The sequence below is a fragment of the Salvia hispanica genome, chromosome 3 (assembly GCF_029641045.1).
Source record: "Salvia hispanica isolate PSC_SH4W2 chromosome 3, Shi_PSC_v1, whole genome shotgun sequence".
Lineage (NCBI taxonomy): Eukaryota > Viridiplantae > Streptophyta > Magnoliopsida > Lamiales > Lamiaceae > Salvia > Salvia hispanica.
Genome location: NC_142694.1, coordinates 46,130,087 through 46,153,811, shown reverse-complemented (window position 1 = coordinate 46,153,811; position 23,725 = coordinate 46,130,087). Strand labels below are relative to the sequence as shown.

Below are 23,725 nucleotides of genomic sequence, written 5' to 3'. Positions count from 1 at the left end.
ATTCTTGGCTTAAATGCGACTTTCTGCAGCAACATTTACACAATCTCGAGGTAATTAAACATAATTATTTCCAAATTCAAAATAGGGAAAAAAGATTTAATTAAGCCATATAGTATTCAATAGTTTAACTAGGATTTTGCATTTGTGATTGTATTGCAAATTGTAATGGTTCCAATCCTCTAGATAACTCCATTGTTTTTGCAGATATCATATTGCAGCAACAAAAAATCAATATTGAAGTAGTACACCAAATTAATGCAATTTAAACAAATCATTATAGCACATGGTTTTATCGGCTAATCAAAAAAAAAAAAAAAAATCAATATCGAATTAGAATTTGACCGTACCTGATGACTTTTCTGCATTTTTTATAAACATTGTGAAATAGACTATTGGCATTGCTCAAATAAAGAGAATATAAATAATTTAATAATTTTAAATACTTAAGTTATAGTAAAATTGTGAACCATCTAATTAATGAGATATTATTATAGTGTTAATAAAAGCTAATAGAGCAGGAAAAGAAAAACACAAATAATAAATTTACAAACTAAAACAAATCATTAAATCAATTAGTGAACAAGGTTTGACAAATATCAGAAAAAACATGACAAATCATGGAATGATAGGCCGGCGAATTCAACGACAAGAAACAGCGCAGCAGGCGCTCCAAATCCTTGGCCGCAAACATCTGCTTGTCGACGATCATCTCCACCATCGACGCCCTGAAATCCCCCCTCGGGTCCCTCGTGCTCTTCTCCACCGCGTAGCTCTCCCCCATCACAACCCTCCTCTTGCTCCTCCTCCTCCGCCGCCGCCGCCGGCACCCCTCGCCGTAGTAGAGCTGAGTCGAGATGTGGTCGAATCCTAGCTCGTCGGCCTTGATCGGCATTTTTCCGGCGGCTTCGTGCTTGAAGCGGGTGGAGGCGGTGCGGAGGTGGAAGGAGTCGCCGGAGAGGGAGGAGAGGCTGAAGAAGGTATCGGTGTCGAGGTCGTCGCTGCTGGTGAACAAGCCGTTGGAGGTGGAGGAGAGGGCGGGGGCGGCGCGTGTTTTGTTGTTGGGATTTTGTACAACGTCGGAAAGATTTGTGAAGTGGCAAGAAGTGAAAGAGGAAGGGAGAAGGCGAGACATTTTTAGCATTAGCTGCTTTTCCATGCCTGCTTTTTCAAATAATTATCAAAATTCAATACTCAAATATTTCATATGGGATGTATATATATAATTTTAGTGGACTAAGGTTAGGTAAAAGATGATGAATCATTGAACAACTTCCAAAAGGATTCATTTTTTAAAAAATTACTATTCCCTCCGTCCCATAGTAGATGTCACACTTGGGAGATGACATGAGATTTTAGAAAATGTTATTTTGTGTGTTAAATGCTGAGAGAAAATATAATTCTATAATTAATGTAAGAGGAAACTTTTTCCAAAATAAAAAAAATATGACATTTTTTGTGGGACAAACTAAAAAGGAAAGTGTGACATCGGATAAAGTACTACACTAATTTATGGTGGATACTGGATACCGACGTAGCTAATTTAAATTTAGATTTACTTATTAAAAAAAATAATTTTATTGACGGAATAACTAGCTAGACTAAAGCTAATGACGGAATAAGTATATTATATATTTAATCACAATTAAGTTTTATTAAGACGATCACTTGGTTATCCTAAACCTTAGTGTGAACAGAAGCATCTAAAGTTGCATATTGTATATCTCAATTAATATTCTCGAATAAATTAGTCCAAAAAGTATTTAAGATTAATGCCCTTAGCTTTGTTTAAATTTCAAGTCTTTCAAGATATACGATATAATATGTCATTTATTCTCAAACATATAATATACACACCTTTGAAGTTAACATAATACATACTCTTATGTGAAACCGTAGCTAAAAAGCATAACCACAAGAATAATTGAAGCAAAATAAGGCCTGAACATAAAATTATTGTGAATTAAGCTCTACACGGCTTGGTCGAGTGAGACTCTCCGGACATATTGCCAACTTTTTAATGCTCATTTTGTCGTTAAAATTTCATAGTTAATCTGTTAATAACTTTTAGGCGACATTTTATTAGTATTTTTCCGATGATGTTCATTGCCGACGACAGTCCGTCATATTTATCAATGATTAATTGAGATCCCTCGATAAATATTTTGTTACTTACTCTTTTTTTTTTATGGAAAATTTGTTTAAATATAATAAAATCCATGTATAATATGAATGCGTGTACTAGTAGAATGATTAGTCAACATTACGTCATGCTCCAGAAATCCCTTCTCAGTTATCAACACATCATTACATAAACCACACATATTAATGATCATCAATTGCCCCTTGAAAATAAAAATGATCATTGATTAACTAGCATGCACGATAATTACTTTTGAAAATTAGTAGCAAATTCAAATCAAGTAGTACAATTATTTTATTTATCTATCTATTTTCATTCATTTTACGTACGGAAATCCAAAACTGTTACCTAATTACCTGAATATACTTAACTCAATTTTGTTTTTATGCAATGATTGCAAAACACACATGCATCAACAAAACTCAAATTGAAATTATAACTATGTAGATACTTACCCGCTATACAAGGCACTGTAACAACTAACAAACCTACTCGTTTTCTAATCCAATGACCTGTAGAATATAAATGAGTTAGAAGTTAAGCTTTTAATCACGATATTTACTAAAAGAAAACAATAATTTAAATAACAAAATTTGTCATATTCTCGCCAATATTATAAAATTTGAAAATAGAATATTAAAATCACAAAATCATAAAAAAAATAAATTCCAATTGTCTCATTTGCATGCAAAACAACAACCGTTGTTGTTTCTCAAAATGACAACAATATTATTGTTTAATTAAAATAATAAAAAAAAAGAAAATATTTATTTTAATAAAACTATATTTCTACTTTAATTTTGAGTATCATCAAAATGTCTGTTTGTACACAAATGGGATTATTAGGAAAAATTGAAATATCATACTAATTCAGTATACCATTTCCAATTTTATGTGACTAACTAAAATTTGACCAAATTTAATTAACTATGAGTGTCTATTATTCCATTTATATATTCTATATGTCACTCGATTGTAATATTATGTGTCACAACTTGCTATAATGAGTTCATGTTGTAATCACGTGATTAAAGCAATTACACTAACCATATTTATGACTTTTTCTCTATAACGTCAACTTAAGAACCAAATTTTCAAATCATAAATAGTTTTCCATATGAAAAATAATTTTGCAATTTTATGGAATTCTTATTTCCTAATTAGTTTTAAAATCCATATGCTAATTCCCATATTTTATTTTACTTCATGTAATTAATTTTTAAAATTCGTAACTTGTCTAATAACAAAAAAATCAAACTCAGTCAACAATGACCAAAAATTAAAAATTACTCTAGAAAACAAAAAAAAAAATTATATGTATGTTACATGACATGTACTAGTAAAAAAAATATGCTTACCAAAAATAATAAATTGATAACAATATATTGAATATTATTGGGAAAATTGCTCCGTGGGCAGCGGCGCAATCCCTCTGCAGCAGAATGTCAATAAGCATGTGTCTTTTTCAATTTACCCAAATTAATAAAAACAAACATACAATCGAGAATATAAGGTCGAAATATTATTTTAATTTATTTGGTTCTATTTTCTAGGACACTTCCAGAAAATAATTATGGACCCTCACGAACTCTAACATTGATGGGCTATTGAGCTGACTCCCATTCTTATTTTTATTTCTCAAGAAATTAAAAATATTATTTAATTAAAATGGTATCTTTAGTTATTAGGAACCTTCCAACAACTGAAAAACAGAGAATTGGATTGCATTTCAAACTTGAAGTTTTAGCCCCCCAAATGATATACGACACTTGTTGTTTTCAGCTTTTTTTCCAAAGGCATATAAGTATCTTCCCTAATAAGTCAATCATTTTTTTTTTAATTTTTACTAAATTTATGAATATATATTGTGTGAATTTAATATTTATGATGCACATACACTGCCACCATACATAATTGTTTTTTCTGTTAATTTTCATGCTTGTATGAATTCACCAATTATATTCACAATGAAATGGATAGTATTCGAATCAAATTCAAATTTTCATTTTATGTAACGTGCGAGGACCTATTTTTTTTTCTGGTTGAAATTAAATTTGAATACTCTACTACACCCTCTCTAATGATATAAAAAAATCGCAAATTTGTTAATTATAGTTTTGTAGAATTATAATTTAATTAGTAGTTTAATGGAGTATATATGTACTTATTATAGTATTATATTATTTGATACTACTAGATGATTTGTCGTATCTAATATTCTTCAACCTAATATACTCAGCTACTTTTACAAATTATTATACTCAATAAATAAAAATGGATAAGGTCTGAATTATTTGGTTTGATCAAGTTTTAAATAAACGGGCAAGGTTTCATTTACATGAGACTCAAAACCCTATATACATGTTCAAAAACTATATTGCAGCAAAAGGCTATTTCCTAATTAATATTTGTCCAATGAGATTAAATATATACTATACACTAGTATATACAATTAAACAAAACAATGTAGACACATAGTACTAGTACTATTACGCATGAGAGTGCAATATTGTTGTCATATAACAAATACAATGCACATGGAACTTGTAACGTTGTGATTTTCAAAACACTATACAACCAAATGCTATCAAACAAAAACTAGTTGTTTTCATACATTCATATACTATTATATTGGCTACATATATGTGTGTAACCCACTTTTCCATTGTTTAGGATGTGTTTGAGTTTTCAATACTCTGAAAACATTTTGACTTATTTTGATGTGATATATATATATGTTTTCATAGAATTTGGGTCATTGCTTGTCTTCTTCATGATGGACTTATTCATCATGTAAAACCCAAATGTATCCCACTTTTTATCTTGATTTAGTTTAAATATTCCCACGATTATTATAGAGATCGATCGAGTTACGTCATGATTCGAAGTGCTATTGGTTTGATTTTACTTTTTTTGAATTTAAAAGATTTTTTGTTTTATATGGGTTAGTTTGATTTTCCTTTTATTTGAATTTAAAAGAATTTTTGTTTTTATGGGTGTCATCTTTTGTCTTTCACTTAAAATCTTCAATTCGAACCATCATTTTCTTTGAGTTGACGCTACTTGCGTAACATAGAATTTTAGGATAGGGACTACCATCGAAGTCTATTTAAAATATAACAATGGGAGATTAAATTTCACTAAATTATGTTTACCATATATTATGGAGTATTTGATTGTAATAATCGTGTATGAAATAATTAACATGATTTATCTCATGTGTTTAGGAACCCGTTGTTGAATAAGAGTAGAAGGAACTATACTTTTTTTTTATAAACTTCTACGAGTTACACAGTTCATCGCACGCATATTTGAAGGGATTCGAACATCTTGTCTAAGAAAAACATCACACCAACTAATATGCACTTTATCGTCCAGCACGAACCGCCTTCCAATTCCAATGCACAGCCTGCATATCATCACAAAATACTATTACATCCGTCTCATAATAGATGTCACACTTTCCTTTTTAATTTGTCCTACAAAAGATGTCATATTTCTTTTTTTGGAAAAAGTTTTCTCTCACATTAATATAAATATATTATTTTCTCTCGCCACTCAATACATAAAACAACATCTCCTAAAATCATGTGCCACTTTTCAAGTGTGTCATCTACTATGGGACAGAGGGAGTACTTTTTAATTCGATTTTTAAATGACATCCTTTCTTTCATATATACTTTAATGGGCCATTCAAATTGGTCAATTTGGGCAATTAAATATTGGGTCCATCATGATACGGTCACAAGATCAGAACATATGGGCTTTTCCGCTTTGGGCCTAAAAAGTCAAAACCATATTCGTAAGGCCCTTCATTATTAGACAAAATTAAATTTGTTTATTTATGGAAAACTATGAAATTCTGTGTAGATGTTAGAATGTACGTACAGTTGTTTCATTCTGAGTACCACAAGGCTCGAAATCTCAAATAAATTCGCAGATCTTGGTACATTGGAATTGGATCTTGATAAAGACATACCCAACGTAAAAGGAGTTCGAGTACGAGGCATTTCGAATTGTGAAAACATCGGAAATTATTTCAATACTGAACCTTGGACATATAAGAGTTCCAAATCTAGCCGGGATTCAAAGTTGCAACTTTTAGCTAAGAACTCACCCATTCACCCATTTTTAACTCGAGGACATATAACCAATAAATCTTAACCATAATCAAATTTAGTATTTCAAATTATCTATTATTAAACTCCAACACCAGTAAGAATCATAGTTAAAAATCCAAGGTCATACAGAACAGATATTCAAGACCAAATGTCACGTTACTCAATCTCAAATTTCTAATTTAGAAAAGCATAAGCAAAAATATGCAATTACGATATCCACCTCAAGATTATATTCATGTATTAATGTGTAGCTTACAGGTGTTTGGCATCTTCGGGTGAGCCTAAAAATAGAGCTCAACTGCAAGCCTATCGTGAGTCCTTCCTTTCCTCTGTCATTCGAAGCCCGTAACTAAACTTTCATTCCAGCCAACGCGGCTACAAAGCTGATAAAGAGGACAACTATTATCCTTTGATACGTCTAGTCTGGAACAGTCGCTGCCTAAGGAAACACATGATCACACACCATTAAGAAAAACGATGCAGCACAATCGCAGTATACACCATAATTTATAGAGGATATCGGCTCACATGATTACGAACTAGTACTACAATTTAATTAGTGCTTCAGCCAGTAGTTTCGGAGCTGGGACATGTGCAGCAAGATCTCATCTCGACCTTGATTTGTGACACTGCTTGTCATGATCCAAGGTGGGGTGGACTTGAAGAAATCGCGTATCAATTCCTGAAAGTCTCGGACGTTTTCTTCAGGCCGTTTCCCTCCATTCTTTTTCTTTTTACGTTTGTCACACTTGGTGAATACCAAAGTCATAGGAATCTGGACGAGTACACATGATCTAGATGTTAGAACTTGAGAACAAAATAAAAGTAAATAAACCAAAACTCATGGTTTACTCTATAATAATACAATATAAAAAAAAAACAGAAAAAGATTGGTTTAGGGCAGCTAACCTCATTTTGTCCCAACCAACTTGCATACTCGAGGTCAATCTTTTTCGCCGGAATGCTGGCATCAATCAACAGGAATACAGAGACAAGGGTCGGGCGGTTGAGGAAGTAGTCTTTGGTGAATTTGGCCCAGTCAGTCCGAACCTCGTGAGGTGCAGCAGCAAATCTTTCCAACACGAACAAACAATTGATTAACACACGAGTTGCCAACCCAGTTTTCATCAACACAGAGACACAGTTAATTACCAGACACCGCTCAAGTCATTAATAGCAAGTAATTACACTAGGATCTCCAAGAAAGGTACAATGAATGCCTTAACTCTTAGCCTTTGCTTTTTGCAAAGAAAATACATTTACTAGAGAAACCTTAAACTACACTAAGATTTAAGTGACAACTCATTTTTCCTAGTAAGTGCATCGATAAATAATTCATAACAGTAGCAAAGATTTGAAATTGTTAACACTAGTATCTTTGTTCTTCCCATGCATTTATCCTCAATTCTATTTTTAATAGTAGTAGTATTCGTTTTACTCTCACATTCTAAAAAAGTGGCCCAAATCTGCAAGAACATCTTATGATCACAAACCCAATGCAGGTAATCATAGAGGATCATGCTCCCTCTAATAGTAAAAGTTCACTCAAGCCAGCCTCTCACATTGTGAAGTACTCCTAGTAATTAGCAAGTTTTTACAGATTATGATCAATCCCACAAGAAACTCACCTCTACCAATACCTCAACACCTAATCATTTAACTCAGTAAAACGAGAAAAAAACAGCAGGATATCAAGATAAGATTAGTACCCGTAGCCGGGCAAATCCACCAGGTACCAACTATCATTGATCCGAAAATGGTTGATACATTGTGTTTTCCCTGCAAAACATGACAGCAAATCAGTTTTATACTCAGTTCCGAAGGCCACGACCACGACTTGTAAACCTCTACACCAAAAAAACGTAATACACTTCAAAGTTAAACTCCTTAGAACAAATTTCTCAACATTAGAACCATCAACATACATTCTCACCATATGAAATTGAAAAACTCCACCAATTAGCCAAAAAAGTTGCAACTTTTTTCCCCCAAATGATGATTCCATAAATTACTTCTCCAAATATTACCTCATTAACCACAATTCAAACTACCTTGATAATATGTAATTAAATCCCTCATCTCAATGATGAAACCGTTAATTAAAGCTCAAAACACACACACACGCAGAGCAAAAGGAATTTCTACCGGGCTTCTTAGAGGTGAGGGCGAGTCGCTTTCTCCTGACGAGCGAGTTGAGCAGCGACGATTTCCCGACATTGGAGCGGCCGACGAGGGCGAACTCCGGCGCCCCGTCGGCGGGGCATTCCTCCGTCTTGACGCTGCTCTTCACGAAATCCGCGTTGACGACGTCGACGCCGTGGCCGGCGAATTTGCTGAGCACGATGTTGGAGCCCTTGAGAATCCTGGCGGTCAGCGGCGCCTCCTTGAGCGACGAGACGTCTGTCTCCGGCGGGAGGAAGAGCGATTCGAGCGACAGCTGCAGGCTCTCTTGGTCTTCAGGCGTCGCGGTGGCGGTGGCGGTGGCGGTGGGGGTGAGGGTGGAGAAGTGGGAGAGGGGCGGGGGCGGAGGTAGAGGAATTGGGGATTTAGAATTGGATAAGAGAGCGGAAGTGATGAGGAAGAATTTGGGGGTTTTAGGAGATGCGAAGAAATGTGAATGGATTCTAGGGATTTGGTGTGTTAGAAACATCTCTGCGAATCACACTCTCTCTTCTTTCTCCTCTATGTGAATTTGTATGATACAGAGAGACAGGGTTTATCTGTTGAGTTGAGATACGAGATTTTTGTATTTTAATTTAGTCTATTTTTAGAATATAGTTTAGGCATATTTTTAGATTATTAGGATTGACTATAATTTGATTTATTTTCTAGCATACTTTTTTGTCTCATCGCATATTACTCAAGTTTTTTTTATTATGATCAAGAGTAAACAAAATAAAATATTTTTATCGTCCCCTTCCTTACGCGTCTTCTCTTAAAAACCGATTTAACGTCATTCTCTTCTTAATCACCACTTCCCTTCAACAATTTTTTGATATGTAGTAATTCCTAACTAATAAGTACCGGTTGATGCTTTGATCTCGAACCTCATGATTATACCTCGTACCCCATGATTTTTTAGTGTTAATCCCGTAGGAAGTTAGATATGCAACATTATTTGATTTTTTGGAGTATATAGATACTGATACTACACTTTATAGGTGTGTTGTTTGACCAACCATCAACAGAATGGTTCCACGACTATTGAAATTCGATTCCAAATTGTTCATGGCAAGTATTTCTGGCAGTTGTTCATCAGAATTTGATCCAATTAGAGAGACGCACACAAATCTATGCAAGCTTTGAAGTTGCATGCAGAACTTCCCACCAAATCATATTGCTTGCGGAGCTTTCCATCAAATTATATTTGGAGCCACATACAAGTCCTTTCATCGTCTATAATGTCGAGCCATCTGCAAATATTTATACCGTCTTTGATTTGGCCGCACGAAGAGTTTTCTACCGATCCCAATAATGATTTTGTTCAAGACTCCAAAAAATAAGTTTCCCACTAATTCCACTATGATTGTGCTCCAAACTCCTGATTCGGATGATGATTTCATTCCAGACTCTATATCTTCACCAAGTAATAAAATGTGAAATCAACACATAACTAATTTTGGCATACCTTTTGTCATTGACCAACAAAAGGATAAGTGGCTCAATAAGCACAATCCTTGTACTGACAAACGTGGCCTTTTGGTTTTCCACTTGTGGACTTGTGGATAAGGTGTGTTTCATTCACGAGAGTTGATACGGATTCTTTTAATAAATCTAAAATATACTATCTAGAATATAGTTTATTTATAGTTTTAGATTGTTAAGATTTGATATGATTTGATTTATTAGTCTAGTATATCTTTTCTGTATGCTCGCATATTATAAATATGTATAAAGTTTTTATTATAACTAATAACGAAAAAATTAAATGTTTTTATCATTCTCTTTATACAGGTTTTCCACCTTGTGGACTTGTGGATAAGGTGTGTTTCATTTATGGGAGTTGATACGGATTTTTTTCATAAATCTAAAATAAACTATCTAGAATATAGTTTATTCATAGTTTTAGATTGTTAAGATTTGATATGATTTGATTTGATTTATTAGTCTAGTACTCCCTCCGTCCCGGAGTATTAGACTTACTTCTTTTGGGCACATGATTTAAGGAATTGATATTTAAATAGTTAAAGTGGAGAGAGTAAAGTACTGAGAGAGAGAAAAAGTAGGGGAGAGAAGAGAGAAAAAAATAGGTGGAGAATAAAATAAGATATATGCTTTTTGCTAAAAAAGGAAATGAGTCTAATATGTTGGGACATCCCAAAAAGAAAAGTTGGTCTAATACCTTGGGACGGAGGGAGTATATCTTTTCTGTATGCTCGCATATTATAAATATATATAAAGTTTTTATTATAACTAATAACGAAAAAATTAAATGTTTTTATCATTCTCTTTGTACAAACAATTTCTCTCATTTTCTTGAAGAAGACAAAATCATTTCCTTTTAAACATCACCCCACCAATAATTTCCTCTGTACATATTAACTAGATTTTAAAACATTATACAAGACATATAGAAGAGACAAAATCATTAACAAGATAAGGTGGAATAAAAATAAGATAATATATATGCCTAGGTCAAGACATTAATTTAAATGGGATAATGTGGAATAAAAACAAGATAATATATGTGTCAACCGTGCTTCATTAACCGTGCTTCTGTTAGAAAAAAGAGTAATTGTTAGGAAGAAGAGTGATTCGTCAACCCGTACTTCTGTAGGAAGAAGAGTAATTGGTCTCCGTCACTTCAACCCGGGATTGTCGTAATTGGAATTTGATTTGGAATTAGTATATTTTTTAATATATTATTTAATATAGAATTGTGTATTTAGAAATTATGATAATAATTTGTAAATTATAATTTGATTTATTGATATTACATAATTATAATTTTAGATTGAGTAAAGGTCAAATGTGGTCCTAAACATATGCTCGTTTTATGAATTTGGTCATGAACATTATCTTTTTGATTATTTGGTCCCTTACAAATGAACTTGGACCGGAATCGGTCCTAAATGAACAGAACCGTCTAAAATAACCGGTCAAATGTAAATTATGAATTTGGTCTTGAACATTATCTTTTTGATTATTTGTAAATTATAATTTGATTTATTGATATTACACAGTTATAATTAGATTGAGTAAAGGTCAAATGTGGTCCTAAACATATGCCCGTTTTATGAATTTGGTCCTGAACATTATCTTTTTGATTATTTGGTCCCTTACAAATGAACTTGGACCGGAATCGGTCCTAAATGAACAGAACCGTCTAAAATAGCCGGTCAACATCATTTAATTAGGTTTTGACCAAAATTAACCATTTTAATTATTTAAAAAAAATAAAAATATAATTGTTAAAAACACATAATAAAATGACGAAGAACACTTCTTCATCTCCTTTCTTCATTCTCATTCTCATTCTCATTCTCTTCCGCGACAGTAGTTCGTGAACAAGTTATGGAGTACTTATCTTTAGGATCAAATCCTATGTAAGTGATGCTTCCTACTGCAATGAGTTGATCATCCACAATATATGTAGTACTTATCTTTAGGATCGAATCCTATGCAAGAACATACGAAATTCAAAATCAAGAATTGCAAGAGTAGAAATCTCAACACCCCACAAGCCATTATCATGATATAAGCATAAAGATTGCAACTTTGAGGTAGGAGAAGGTGAGAGAAAGAGAAAGAGGTTTAATTAGATTGAAGAGAGAGAAAAGCAAATGAATGTTTTAGAAGGTAACAAATGGACGAATGTTTCAAAGTTGGTGGCGTTTCAAAGTTGAGGCGGCGGGTGTTCAGGCGGCATGGGTTGCGGCGGCGGGTTTTGAGGCGGCGGAGGGTTTGAACGATTAGGATTTATTTTGGATGTATTTGTTTTAATATATTATGTTTCTTCCACTTTATTAATAGAATTAGAAATTAAGAATTTTAATCAGGTTTAACTAATTACCATTAAAATGGTTAACTTTGATCAAAATCTGATTAAACGACGTTGACCGTCTATTTTAGACGCATCTGTTAATTTAGGACCGATTCCGATCCTAGTTCATTTGTGAGGAACCAAATAATCAAAAAGATAATATTCAGGACCAAATTCGCAAAACGGTCATATATTTATGACCACTTTTGGCCTTTCTCTTTTAGATTGTAATTTGTGGTCTATATAGTTTATGTTAATTTGAAAATAGAGAATTGTTTTCTATTCTTATAAAATTTATATAGATATTACTACCTCCGTCCGCGAATAGGAGTCCCGTTTTTCCATTTTAGTCCGTCCGCGAATAAGAGTCCCGGTTCACTTTTACTATAAATGGTAATAGGGTCCCACCTTCCACTAACTCATTTCACTCACATTTCATTTAAAACTAATATATACAAGTGGGACCTCTATTCCACTAACTTTGTTCCACCCACTTTTTTTTAACATTTCTTAAAACCCGTGCCGCCCATGAATGGGACTCCTAATGGCGGACGGAGGAAGTATACGTTAAATTGAATAATTTAATAGTAGTATTTTTAAAAAAAAATCAACAGCTGACTTGTTTAAATTTATGCCACTTATGGTGAGAACAATTCTCTTCCAAATTGTTTAATCGTTTGGACGACAACTCGGAGCTCATCTTGAACAAATTCATACCAGTCTGACATCGGGATAGGGCAACTGACATTTATTTTCTTAGTGGTCTTAAATTTATGGTGGATTGCTCAAATGAGATTGTCATTGACGATGGCCTATTTCACGATGTTGCACCACACCCACCTGACCAACAAGACTACGGTGGCGGTGACATCTCTCCTTAGATGGTTCCACGCCGGCCATGGGAACAAGGTTGTTTTCCGGCCGGCTTATGGATAAAACTTGGAGATATCGTCAAGTTGTTTATCTTTATCTTTCGTTTGCTATTATATTTAGTTATGAGTCTTGTGTTTATTTTAGTTATTCAAATTATTCAGTAAGTTTGTATGAGGCCTCTGCAAAAAGCTAGAATCGGTATTGAGAATTAAATTAATCAATCATTTATATGATAAATGTAAACATCCTTCAGTATTTTCTGTAATGAACAATGTTGTGAGATAAATTACATCAATGACCTATGCTGTTGCTATCAGTTTGCATCATACTGTTGACAAAAACTACCATCATCAATCCTTCAACAAAGGGTGTCATAGTAAAACTCGGTGGTAAGTTTCACCTTACAGAAAGAAGCCCTATTTCTCATCCGTTGGTGTGGGAACACTACTGAGCAGCCATATTAGAACAACGCCGATGAGGGCGCCGGAAAGATGCGCGATGTGGTTTACGTTCTGCATCGCACCTCCCCGGAAGCTTCCACCTAAGCTCGCCGAAGCTTGGGCTGCTTCCATAACCTGATATGGGTTACCAATGTCAACCACAGAACTCAATCTTACAGGCGTTCATGCGAAAATTAGTTGGAGCCATGTAAGAAACCATGGATGGTGTAGGTATCAGTTTATGTCCCAACCTATGAGCATTTCTCTGAACAATGTCCAACATTTCACCACTTTCAGTTTTTCACAATCTCAATGTGACATTTCCGGCACCTAAAACCTCATGTGACATGCACTGAGTCTGATTTGAAAATACGTGCTTGTATACGAAATCTGATATCTCCCACACGAGATTTCAAGTGCAGTCAATATCACAATATATGGGACATAATTTTTAAAATGTAGAAAAGTAAGAATTTATTAAACGTCAAGAACTATATCAAGACACTCTTAACACAATTACAAATTTATAGAAACCAAACAAAAGGTCTTGTAGGTACGAACCTTTTCTACCACAAATTGCCCCAATATAAGAACTTCGAGGATTTTTCTCCAGTCCCATGACATCTGCAGCACATGAAGTGAGAGTTTCAGCAGCTCGGCAAAAAAGCAAGTATATATGCTACCTCATCCCCCAAGAAAGGCTAACATTCATCATACCTTCACAAGGACACTAACAGCAAAGAGTCCAAATACAGCACCAGATGCCCCGATGGAAACAGCATTTCTTGGAAGAACCAACCAAGAAACAAGGTTCGCCCCCGCACCTGTCAAAATATAGGAAATCCACAGAGCAAAGTTCCCCTCTTCTTCTTCAACAAGTTTCCCTGGATCACAAAGAATTTACAAGCCAGCCGTTAGCACTAGTCATGACTTCAAACTTTTTTATAGGGAATGGGCGCAAAACATCTCACCAAAAATATACAAAAAAAACAGATTGCTCGATAGATGGCTCCTGCAAGCAAAAATACTTTCTCGATATGATCTCAAATTCCAAACGTAAGAACATAGAGAATGAGCAGCCTTACCAGTTGAAATGACAGAACGTAGACGTTATAAACTGGTACCAAGCAGGATTATTATGATACAGATACAGTTCCTTAATCAACGGAACCTGTAAAATCGGAGCAAATCCCTAGTTAGCTTCTTTTACAAGAACTAACTCCATCAGTTGGCATAGTTTCTGAACTAAAGAACCCAAAATTTCATGAGTTTTTCTCTCAGACAAATGAAACTGTCGACTTCCATCACACTAAGACACTAGAGACAGCAGCCGAACAATATTATAACCCTATATTTTAAAGACTATGGCAGAATGCTACAATCACCACCAATCTAGTACGTACAAGACAGCGAAACATCAAAAGAATAAGATTATTCGAACCTGGAACACGTGATCGGCCACATATATCCCGATATTGAGAAGAAGAATCCAGAATATGCCATTAACACGCTTCACAGCCTTCCTTTGCTCTTCAGGCTTCCCAAGTTCCAGCTGTGATATAATGTCTAAGTGAAACATCATCAAACTGAATTACAAATTATATAGAAATCAAATCTCAAAATCTTGGTCAGTTACAAGCTTATTCCAATAAACAACTAGATAAACCTTTTACATGAAAAATTTCCCCTCTTTTCCAATAAAACCAGCAAACTTAGGGCTTCACCAGCTGTGGCATAATGTCTAAGTGAAACATCATTAACTTGAATTACAAATCCCTAATTCATAGTCAATTAAACCTTCGAAATAAAGTATCAACATAAGTGAATGAAAATACAGCACAAAATTTCTATTTCTAATGCAATAATAAATCAGAAAATTTAGGCAATTCATGGAAAAGTACCAAATTTAACTAAAATAAAAGGAGAGGAACAGAAAACTGACCTGAATTATCCTTGGCTCTGCAGAGAAAAAACCGGGAAACCGAGTTCGCGCACAATCCAAAGGTAACTCGAGTGAGTTGAAGAGGAAGAGGGCGCAGCGGCGCCGGTTTGTGGGGACGGGCGGTGTGGAATTTTGGCAGTGCGAGAAACTGCTTCTGCTGAAGCTGAAGATTGAGCTGAAGCATTTTTCTGCTCTTGGATTAAAGCAATCCAACAAAAATGAAGATGATCACATCCACATCGATGAAATCGCTATTCAATCTTTGAAATGTATCACGTTTTATAACGTTTTGTTTTCATCTGTAGTGAAAAAATAGGGAAATATTTGCGTTAAAATAAAATATTAGTAGTAGGAGTAGTAGTAGGAGTTCTTGTTAGCTCAAAATATAAAATAAAAATATTTCTAACAAGCACATCTTATGTGTAACCTTTAAAAAAACCAATTGGAATTTATTATCTGCAACTAAACTAAATCAAAGCTACTATCTAATAATTAAAATACATGCAGAGATAATTATACATACGAATATAATAATAATAATAATAATAATAATAATAATAATAATAATAATAATAATAATTTGAAATTTTAAGGAAACTAATTAGTCTAGATTAATTTGAAAGGAAAGAGTTAATAATGGAAAAATAACAAATCGTATAGGTTAGTTTCTTAATTCTTATGGTTTGAACTATTTCATTAGTGTATCATTTAAGTAATTGGATTCACTTCTTATTTTGAATTTGAAAAAATATTACCTACAAATCCTATCTCTCTGCTCTATGAATTTAGAAGATTAAAATAGGAACAATTCAATAGTAGAAATAAAAAGTTATATTGAAGTGTTTATTTTATGGAAAATGGCATAAGAAAAAAAATATAAAAAAATTCGCCCACCGTGGGTCTCGAACCCACGACCACAAGGTTAAGAGCCTTGCGCTCTACCAACTGAGCTAGACGGGCTACGTTGACTGTTTTTAATATATTAAATACATGGATTCATTGACACAACTATTACAGCCGAAGGTCAAAATGTAAAATTGTATCGCAGAAAGCCAGAAACTATCCAAAAAAGCCCATCTAGCTAAATTGGCCCACGTTGTTATCCATTTAATTTAGCTCTAAAAAATTTTAAAAACATTGTTGAAATTATTAATTTTATAAAGAATATATTGTAACAAATAATTTGATTTATTCTTTTATTCATTTTTAGTAGTATAAAAAAATAAACAAATTGAATTGTGATTTTCATACAACTTATTAAAATTATTAACATCAATAATATTTTCATTATATTTATTAATTAGAATAAAAGAATATATAAAGCGTAAAATATTAATATAAACTAAGCAGGAACATTTTATCCTTTAAAAATATATTTTTGAGATAGAACGAGTTTTAGTGTAAAATGGGTAAAGTAAAATTTAGAAAAAAAATATATGATTGTAGTATTATTAGTAAAGAATTGAATAATTAATCTAATCTATATAATCTATATAAATATATAAAGCCAGAGTACATGGCAAGGAAATTTTCCCGCCCACTTTCATAAAATATTGATAACTATATTATAAAATTGTATTAGCATATAATATACACTATTAATATATGACTTATTTGATATAGAGAATAAAAGATGTCAATTTGTCAAATCACACTCTTTTTGTCCATTGGGTAAAGCAAGATCAAGTAGTCTCTCTCTCAATTTTTTTTATTGACCAATGGGATTATGCCATTTGTTATAATCTCATTAGTCAATAATTATTTTATTTATTATTCAAATATCTTTTATATATTAAATTAAATATATATAAAAATTATATCAAAATTCATATTTTTTCATCCTCTACAAATTGAGATCACATTTGCTATAGTTCTATTAAAAAAATATATCTATTTTTCTCTACGTATAATCTTTCTTCTATATTATAATTTCTCTTTTTTTTTAAAGAATTTATTCACCATGGATGATGAGAATGAAATGTTCTCTAATTCCCAAAATTTAAATTATTCCAAGATTATTTGTATTTTATATTGCAACATATGACTTTTATTTATTTGTTTTAATTTATTTTGTCATTTCTTTATAATAATTCCCTATCTATACATACATAAAAGCGAAATACCAAACAATCCATTTTCCCACTCAGTTTCATGATTTTTTTTTTACTATATTATATAAGTCTTTTAGTATATATTATAGAAATTTATTATAAGATCTATGATATGATAGATGCATGTGAAGGGTGTGATTGACATGAGTAATAAGATGTTACTCCATAAAATCAATGATCAATGAATAAATCAATGTAATAAATGACACAATCTCATTGGTTGATAAATATTTTTTTTAAATTTATATATCTTCTCTATATTATATTAAAAAATTATAAAAGTTATACTAAAATTCATAATATTTCATCATCTATAAATAGAGACCACATTTGTTATAGTTTTGATAAAAAAAATCTTTTTTTTCTTCTCATATAATCCTTCTTATTTGGTAGTATAATTTTTTTGTCTTCTTTGTTGTTCACTATGAATAATTATGGAATATAATCAATACAATCTATATCTATATCTTTACTACCATAAAAGCAATGATTTTTTTATGGGAAACAACAAGAGTTTCCGCCAAACTGGCTGAAGAGATTTATCTATTTTAATTTATTTATTTTAAAAATTACATGCTTTAAACCAAAGGTTAATAAATAACCTCCAAGAATTGTTTCTTTTACCTGCTGAATCCAGCAGCTAATGGCATGAACTCTGAAAAAAAGCAAAGTTGATTAGCCTCTATACTAACAATCAATCAAATCGTTCTTACATAAAGAAACTCTCTCATGTTGAGCTTTGGTGGGAATTCTCAAATTGGGATCCTCTCTAATGCAAGGTTTTTTGAGAGCCAAAACCATTTTTTGAGATAAAAAAAAGTTGAAAATAACCCCCCATGTTTTTCTATATATATAAACCACTTGCATAGACACATATTCATACACAATCATTTTTCTTCTCTTTCATCTTTTTTCTACCGATTATTTCCTTCTCTCTAAATCTTCTTTCTTTTTATTATTGAGCTATTGAACGATTATAGTTTTGTAAATATTGCAAGTGAATTTATCGGCATAAGAGGTTAGCGTTAATTTTCTTCTCTCTAAACCATCTTTATTTCTATTGTTGATTTATTGTACTTTTTTGGGCATATATTGCAGGTGAATTCATCACCTAAAGAGGTTAGCGTCATCTTTTTTATCTCTAAATATCTTTTTGTTTATGGTTGATCTACTGATCGTATTTATGTTTGATTATTTTGCAGTGAAATTGATCGCCATGAGAAATGAAAAGCTCTGTAAACTGGTTTTGCAATCATGAATCTTCTACTATCTACTTTTGCTTCCGATTTATAAAACTAATCATTTTTATGCTTTTGCAGGTATTGTAGGTTAAATGATACGAATGACAGGAAAAACAATATGAACTGGTTTGTTTACTTAAATCTCATATTATCTAAATTTCTTCTGTTTTATTTTTTGTTTGATTATTCTATTATTAGTTAATTTATTTATTGTCTTTCTTTTACTTTTTTTTTTCCTATCTATTACTCCACTTACATATTTAATCCTACCTACAGTATAAAAATGATATTATATCCTATATTAATAAATTATATTCTTCAGAGTTTTCCAGGTAGTTTGTTCTCACAGAAAGCTTCTTGGCATCATTCACATAATCGAAAAGAAGAGCATCATTTACACAGTTGTCTTTAAGCCAACAGTCTGTAGAAAAAAATTATGATTTATTCAATGAGTAGCATAATCTGTTGCTAGCCTGCTATGAAATTCTATTTCAGAATTTGTATATATATCACAACTGAATGAACTAATCATATTATATCCACTTACCCGTGTTGAGATTTATATATTGAGTAGATTGAGAAGAAAATTAAGTGTTTTGTGCCATCAATTGCATTAATTACTGATCGACTGATTTTTCAACTTTTCATTGATAAAATAAATTATACTATATGGAATGGAATATTTATTTAGCTTTATCGAAAGATGATTTGATTTGAGAGCAGGAACATTAATTAGCGAATGATGTTTTTGCAAAGTGTAATTACTTATCAATCCCCAAATGCATTTAATGTTGATTGACAAGTTTTTGGGAAAAAAAAATATTATTTTAGTAAATGACACAAGTTAGTCACATTTTCTATTGTCAAAATTTCTATTCATAAATTTCAATCAAAGATAATAAAAAAGTCCAAAAGTTACATTAATTATATAGCTTCTTTAATAAGTTTTGCACAAAACCTAAATAAAAGGCAAATGTATACATTGAGCTAATCTTTATAGATTTTTTAACATGTGAGATAGAAATAAACCATTAGTTAATGACATAAAAAGGATTAAAACACATGGTTCAATATATTTTTGCATAATTTTCAATTCTACATACTTATATTAATGGTTTTAAGAAATATAAATGCAGTTTTGAAAATACAATTGAAAAAAATCATACAATTCTTTTTTGCAAATTGGCGGAAAGTCTTTTTGATTTCCTCCCAAAACTTTCTCCGAAAATAACTGTTGCTTTATATGTTCATAGATTATAGATTATAAATTATAGATCACATATAGATAATATTATAAATTATAGATTATAGATTAGCAAGAAACTTATAATGATTTTATTAATTGTTTTTTCAAAATTGCATTTATATTTCTTAAACCATTAGTCAATAAAATTATTTTAAAGAAACTACATTTATATATAGCTCATAAAAAATATGAATGATGATGATAAATGAATGTCAACCAATGGAGTATATAAAGCTGCAAATCAATTTATAGAAAGTGATGCAAAGTGTGTTATAGATGCAAAGTGTGATCAAATACACAAATAAAAAAAATAGAGATAGATTTGGCATCTAATAATTTAGAGAAAGAGCTTCTCTACATCTCGAATTGTGAAATTTGAATCAGGCAATTAGATGTAAGATCATCTCATTCTTGAGCCATGTGCTCTGAAAAGAAAATCAGAGATAGAGTGTGCATTCCATCTATAAAGCCACAATTTTCTTTTCTCACGCATTGTAAGTGGGGTTGAAAGAAAGGCTTGTATCTAATGTGAATTACCTGCCGTGGAAAAAAATAGCTAATCCTCCAAGAAAGAGCCAAAATCTTTAAGCATTCTCCCGCACAACAAATTCGAACAAAAATGTAATTTCAAAGGCTCTTAAGAATAGAGAGGCCACGTAGAAATCGATCAGTTGTGTTAGCGAGACCATGCAACAATCGAGGGCGAGATGGAGCTAGAGATGGCAGCCGGAGAAGTATGTCGCAGTGAGATCGAGCGTGAGGCAGAGACAATTAATGGGGTCGACCGGAAGAGGCCAAGCCTGTGCTGTGTAAGGTGAAAGTGACAACCGCTTGCTCAACATCGCCACTTTTACCATATATTTTGGTGTATATGCTAAGTTTTTTATAATGGGCTAGGCTTAATATGTATTTGTTGCGATAATATATAGTTGTCCGCTAATCATTAATAGTTATAAATCTGTTTTCATATATTTAACTCTATAAAATTTGAGAGGTGTATAAATTGGTGCAAATTAAGCATAAAGTTTGATATAAATTGAATACAGAATGCAATATCTTGGTGAAAAAGGCCATTAAATCGTCTTACTTTCAACGATAGAGGCCCTTATAATTAATGTGTTTCAAAGTAACATACTCCATTCGTCTTAAGATAAGCGAATCATATTCTCTTTTTGGGCGGGATGTCCCACTATAAATGAGTCATTTTCCTCTTTAGTAAATCTATCTCTTATTTTATTCTCCACCTACTTTATATGAAATTAAAGAACTTTTTTCAGTTAAAAATACTTATATATACATGGAACCGCACATCGCGCGGGTGAAAAACTATTACTTAAAATAATGTAGTTGTATTTGAACAGTGATCGAATTTAAAAATGTTTTTGTACTGTGATCAATTATATGATTCCAATTCTATTTTCCATAATCCGAATTGTATCTAGAATGAGTGGATTTCTAGAACGTGTTAAAGATTGTGCATTTAACTTACACGTACATAGAACTATTGATTTAAATTCAATGAATCGTCTCCATCAATAATTTGTGGAACTAGCTAGTGATTTAACATTCCATAATGGATACATAAAACGAAATGATAGATGCGCATTACCAAATTTGTCATTATCATACTATAACACAATATGTCCTACCAAAATAAATACAAAAAACCAAAACATTTAAAAACAAATAGGCACGTATTTGCATAGGGCATGTCCACATAAATGTACAAGTTTATGTCGCATCAATTTTAATCTGCTATAGCGATTGTGGCTGTTTTATTTTATTTTATTTTTAAAAATAAATCACTTTATTTTTTCTTGTGGGATATAGGGAAAATAATAGGACCTCTTTCTTTCGGATTCATATTCATTACGTCAAAAGACAGACAATATCAATAGATTTGGAGTTACTCGGATATTACATTCTGTGATATTTTTTTTCACTATTAAATCCTATTGAAACCAGATTTTTTTTCATTTATCCTTGGAGTTACTCGGAGATTACAACCCGTGATAACTTTTTGCACTAGTAAATCTTGTTGAAACCAGATTTTTTTTTTCATTTATCATGTAGCACAAATTTTACTCATTTTAATAATAATAATAATAATAATAATAATAATAATAATAATGTTGGAAATAAATCAAGAAGATACACAAGATTAGAGAATTGATTCATAATTAATTGTAATTATTCTTTTCCTGATTTGCAGCTAGGGTAAATCTTACCATATGTAATTAACCCTAAGGCTATTTAGGCGTGTAGTCCCCTTCACAATTAAACAAGTTGAATGAATATATGATCCCAAAATTCAACATGGCCTCAGAGCAGGATAATCAGAGACTCAGAAAATAATTCATCACAACCCAGACCTGCAGAAATGTCAGGAGAGGAAAAAGACTTTAAACCTAGCTTGGCCGAGATGTACCAGAGTACGTCGGACCCGTATCTGATTTATAACTTGAGGACAGAGTCAGCCGGATTGTCCAAGGGGACACGGATCTGGAAACCTACTGGAGGACCTTGCACGGTGTGTGGGTCGAGATCGACCGCTGCCAAGGCAGACCCATTACCCACTGCGACAAAGGAATATGTCAGTATCGAGACATCACCAATCAACGGAGATTATACAAGTTCTTGGCTAGATTAAACTCTCAATATGAGGGAATCAGAAGAGACATTCTCAAAAAAAGCCCAACGCCTCCGGTCGACGTCGCGTACGGCTGGGTGAAACGGGAGGCCACACGGCTGGAAATCATGCCGCCGGCGAACCCCGACCAAACCGGCGCAACAAACGGAGATTCATCATCATCGGGCGGAGTGGGCTTTGGACTTGGAGACCGGAACGAACGCCTCTTCCCTCTGTCAGCGTCGCCACGCACCGGAGAGCAGACACCACACTCCACCGCCGAGAATGCTGCTGTAAGCGGCGGAATCGCAATTGAGAGGAGCCGATCCAGCGACGGTGATAGACGGATTGAGGAGGTGGGGAAGGCTGCATTCGCCGGCAGAATCAGAGGAAGAAGCGGCGGTGCACTCGCTGGCAGAATTGGAGGAGGGCGCGGTGCACTCGCCGGCAGAATCGGAGGAGGGCGCGGCGGCGCCGTGTCTGGTGAAGGAGGTAATGGGCTAGGGTTTACACAACCTAGCCCAATTTATACTTTAGTGCCTAGTCCCTCTAAATTTCGAAAATTGCAGCAGATACCCCATGCCTTACAATCTAGACCTTATACTCTGCATAATTCAAAAAATGACCCCATATCATGTGATAATATGTTTTTTGGTCCCAATAGTTTTGAAATTCTGCAAAAATTACCTATTGCTTGTACTGTACAACATAGACCTAGTGATAAGGAGAAAGAGTGGATTTTTGATTGTGGGGCAACAGATACGATGACACATGATAAGAGTGATTTTGTAAATTTCAGTGATTCCATGAAAAGTCATATACAGACTGCAGATGGGGAATTAACATCAGTAGAGGGTAGTGGGACAATTGAGATCTCACCTACATTAAAATTGTCGAATTGCCTCTATGTTCCCAAATTGTCACATAAGTTGATGTCAATTAGCCACGTGACGAAGGAATTAAATTGTACACTATTAATGCATCCTAATTTCTGTGTAT

General features: G+C 33.0%; 3 protein-coding genes, 1 long non-coding RNA gene and 1 other non-coding gene across 9 annotated transcripts; 1 reads left to right on the top strand and 4 right to left on the bottom strand.

Annotated features, from left to right (window-relative positions):
• Window positions 1-538: 538 nt before the first annotated feature.
• On the bottom strand, window positions 539-1,190 carry LOC125210189 (transcription repressor OFP2-like). The gene has a single exon (XM_048109760.2). The coding sequence runs from the start codon at window positions 1,154-1,156 to the stop codon at window positions 569-571; it is 588 nt and encodes a 195-aa protein (XP_047965717.1). The 5' UTR covers window positions 1,157-1,190; the 3' UTR covers window positions 539-568.
• Window positions 1,191-5,388: 4,198 nt separating this feature from the next.
• Window positions 5,389-8,986, bottom strand: LOC125216246 (P-loop containing nucleoside triphosphate hydrolases superfamily protein). Of its 2 annotated transcripts, XR_007175393.2 has the most exons (6): window positions 8,407-8,986; window positions 7,971-8,040; window positions 7,171-7,333; window positions 6,790-7,036; window positions 6,518-6,700; window positions 5,389-5,549 (listed from the first exon to the last, which is right to left on the bottom strand). XR_007175393.2 is itself a non-coding variant. In XM_048117904.2 (5 exons), exons 1-4 carry the CDS (start codon window positions 8,909-8,911, stop codon window positions 6,818-6,820), a joined length of 957 nt encoding a protein of 318 aa, XP_047973861.1. In that variant the 5' UTR covers window positions 8,912-8,986; the 3' UTR covers window positions 6,301-6,700; window positions 6,790-6,817. The 2 variants fall into 2 exon arrangements, 1 of the variants encoding a protein (XP_047973861.1); XM_048117904.2 differs by lacking the exon at window positions 5,389-5,549 and having other exon boundaries at window positions 6,301-6,700.
• A 4,332-nt stretch (window positions 8,987-13,318) lies between these two features.
• On the bottom strand, window positions 13,319-15,745 carry LOC125211077 (rhomboid-like protein 11, chloroplastic). Of its 3 annotated transcripts, none has more exons than XM_089067302.1 (8): window positions 15,500-15,745; window positions 15,224-15,284; window positions 14,999-15,143; window positions 14,643-14,728; window positions 14,529-14,569; window positions 14,275-14,441; window positions 14,119-14,181; window positions 13,319-13,692 (listed from the first exon to the last, which is right to left on the bottom strand). In XM_089067302.1, exons 1-8 carry the CDS (start codon window positions 15,681-15,683, stop codon window positions 13,534-13,536), a joined length of 906 nt encoding a protein of 301 aa, XP_088923428.1. In that variant the 5' UTR covers window positions 15,684-15,745; the 3' UTR covers window positions 13,319-13,533. The 3 variants fall into 3 exon arrangements, 2 of the variants coding, with proteins under 2 accessions (XP_088923428.1, XP_047966720.1); XR_016136522.1 differs by lacking the exon at window positions 15,224-15,284 and adding an exon at window positions 13,809-13,947 and having other exon boundaries at window positions 13,554-13,692; window positions 14,999-15,123; XM_048110763.2 differs by lacking the exon at window positions 15,224-15,284 and having other exon boundaries at window positions 14,999-15,123; window positions 15,500-15,743.
• Window positions 15,746-16,386: 641 nt separating this feature from the next.
• Window positions 16,387-16,459, bottom strand: TRNAK-CUU (transfer RNA lysine (anticodon CUU)). The gene has a single exon. It is a non-coding gene; the product is annotated as a tRNA-Lys (tRNA).
• Window positions 16,460-18,506: 2,047 nt separating this feature from the next.
• On the top strand, window positions 18,507-19,393 carry LOC125210986 (uncharacterized). 2 transcript variants are annotated; one of them, XR_007174440.2, is made up of 4 exons: window positions 18,507-18,628; window positions 18,709-18,729; window positions 18,813-18,977; window positions 19,174-19,393. It is a non-coding gene; the product is annotated as an uncharacterized LOC125210986 (long non-coding RNA). The 2 variants fall into 2 exon arrangements; XR_016136356.1 differs by having other exon boundaries at window positions 18,813-19,393.
• The last annotated feature ends 4,332 nt before the right edge of the window (window positions 19,394-23,725 follow it).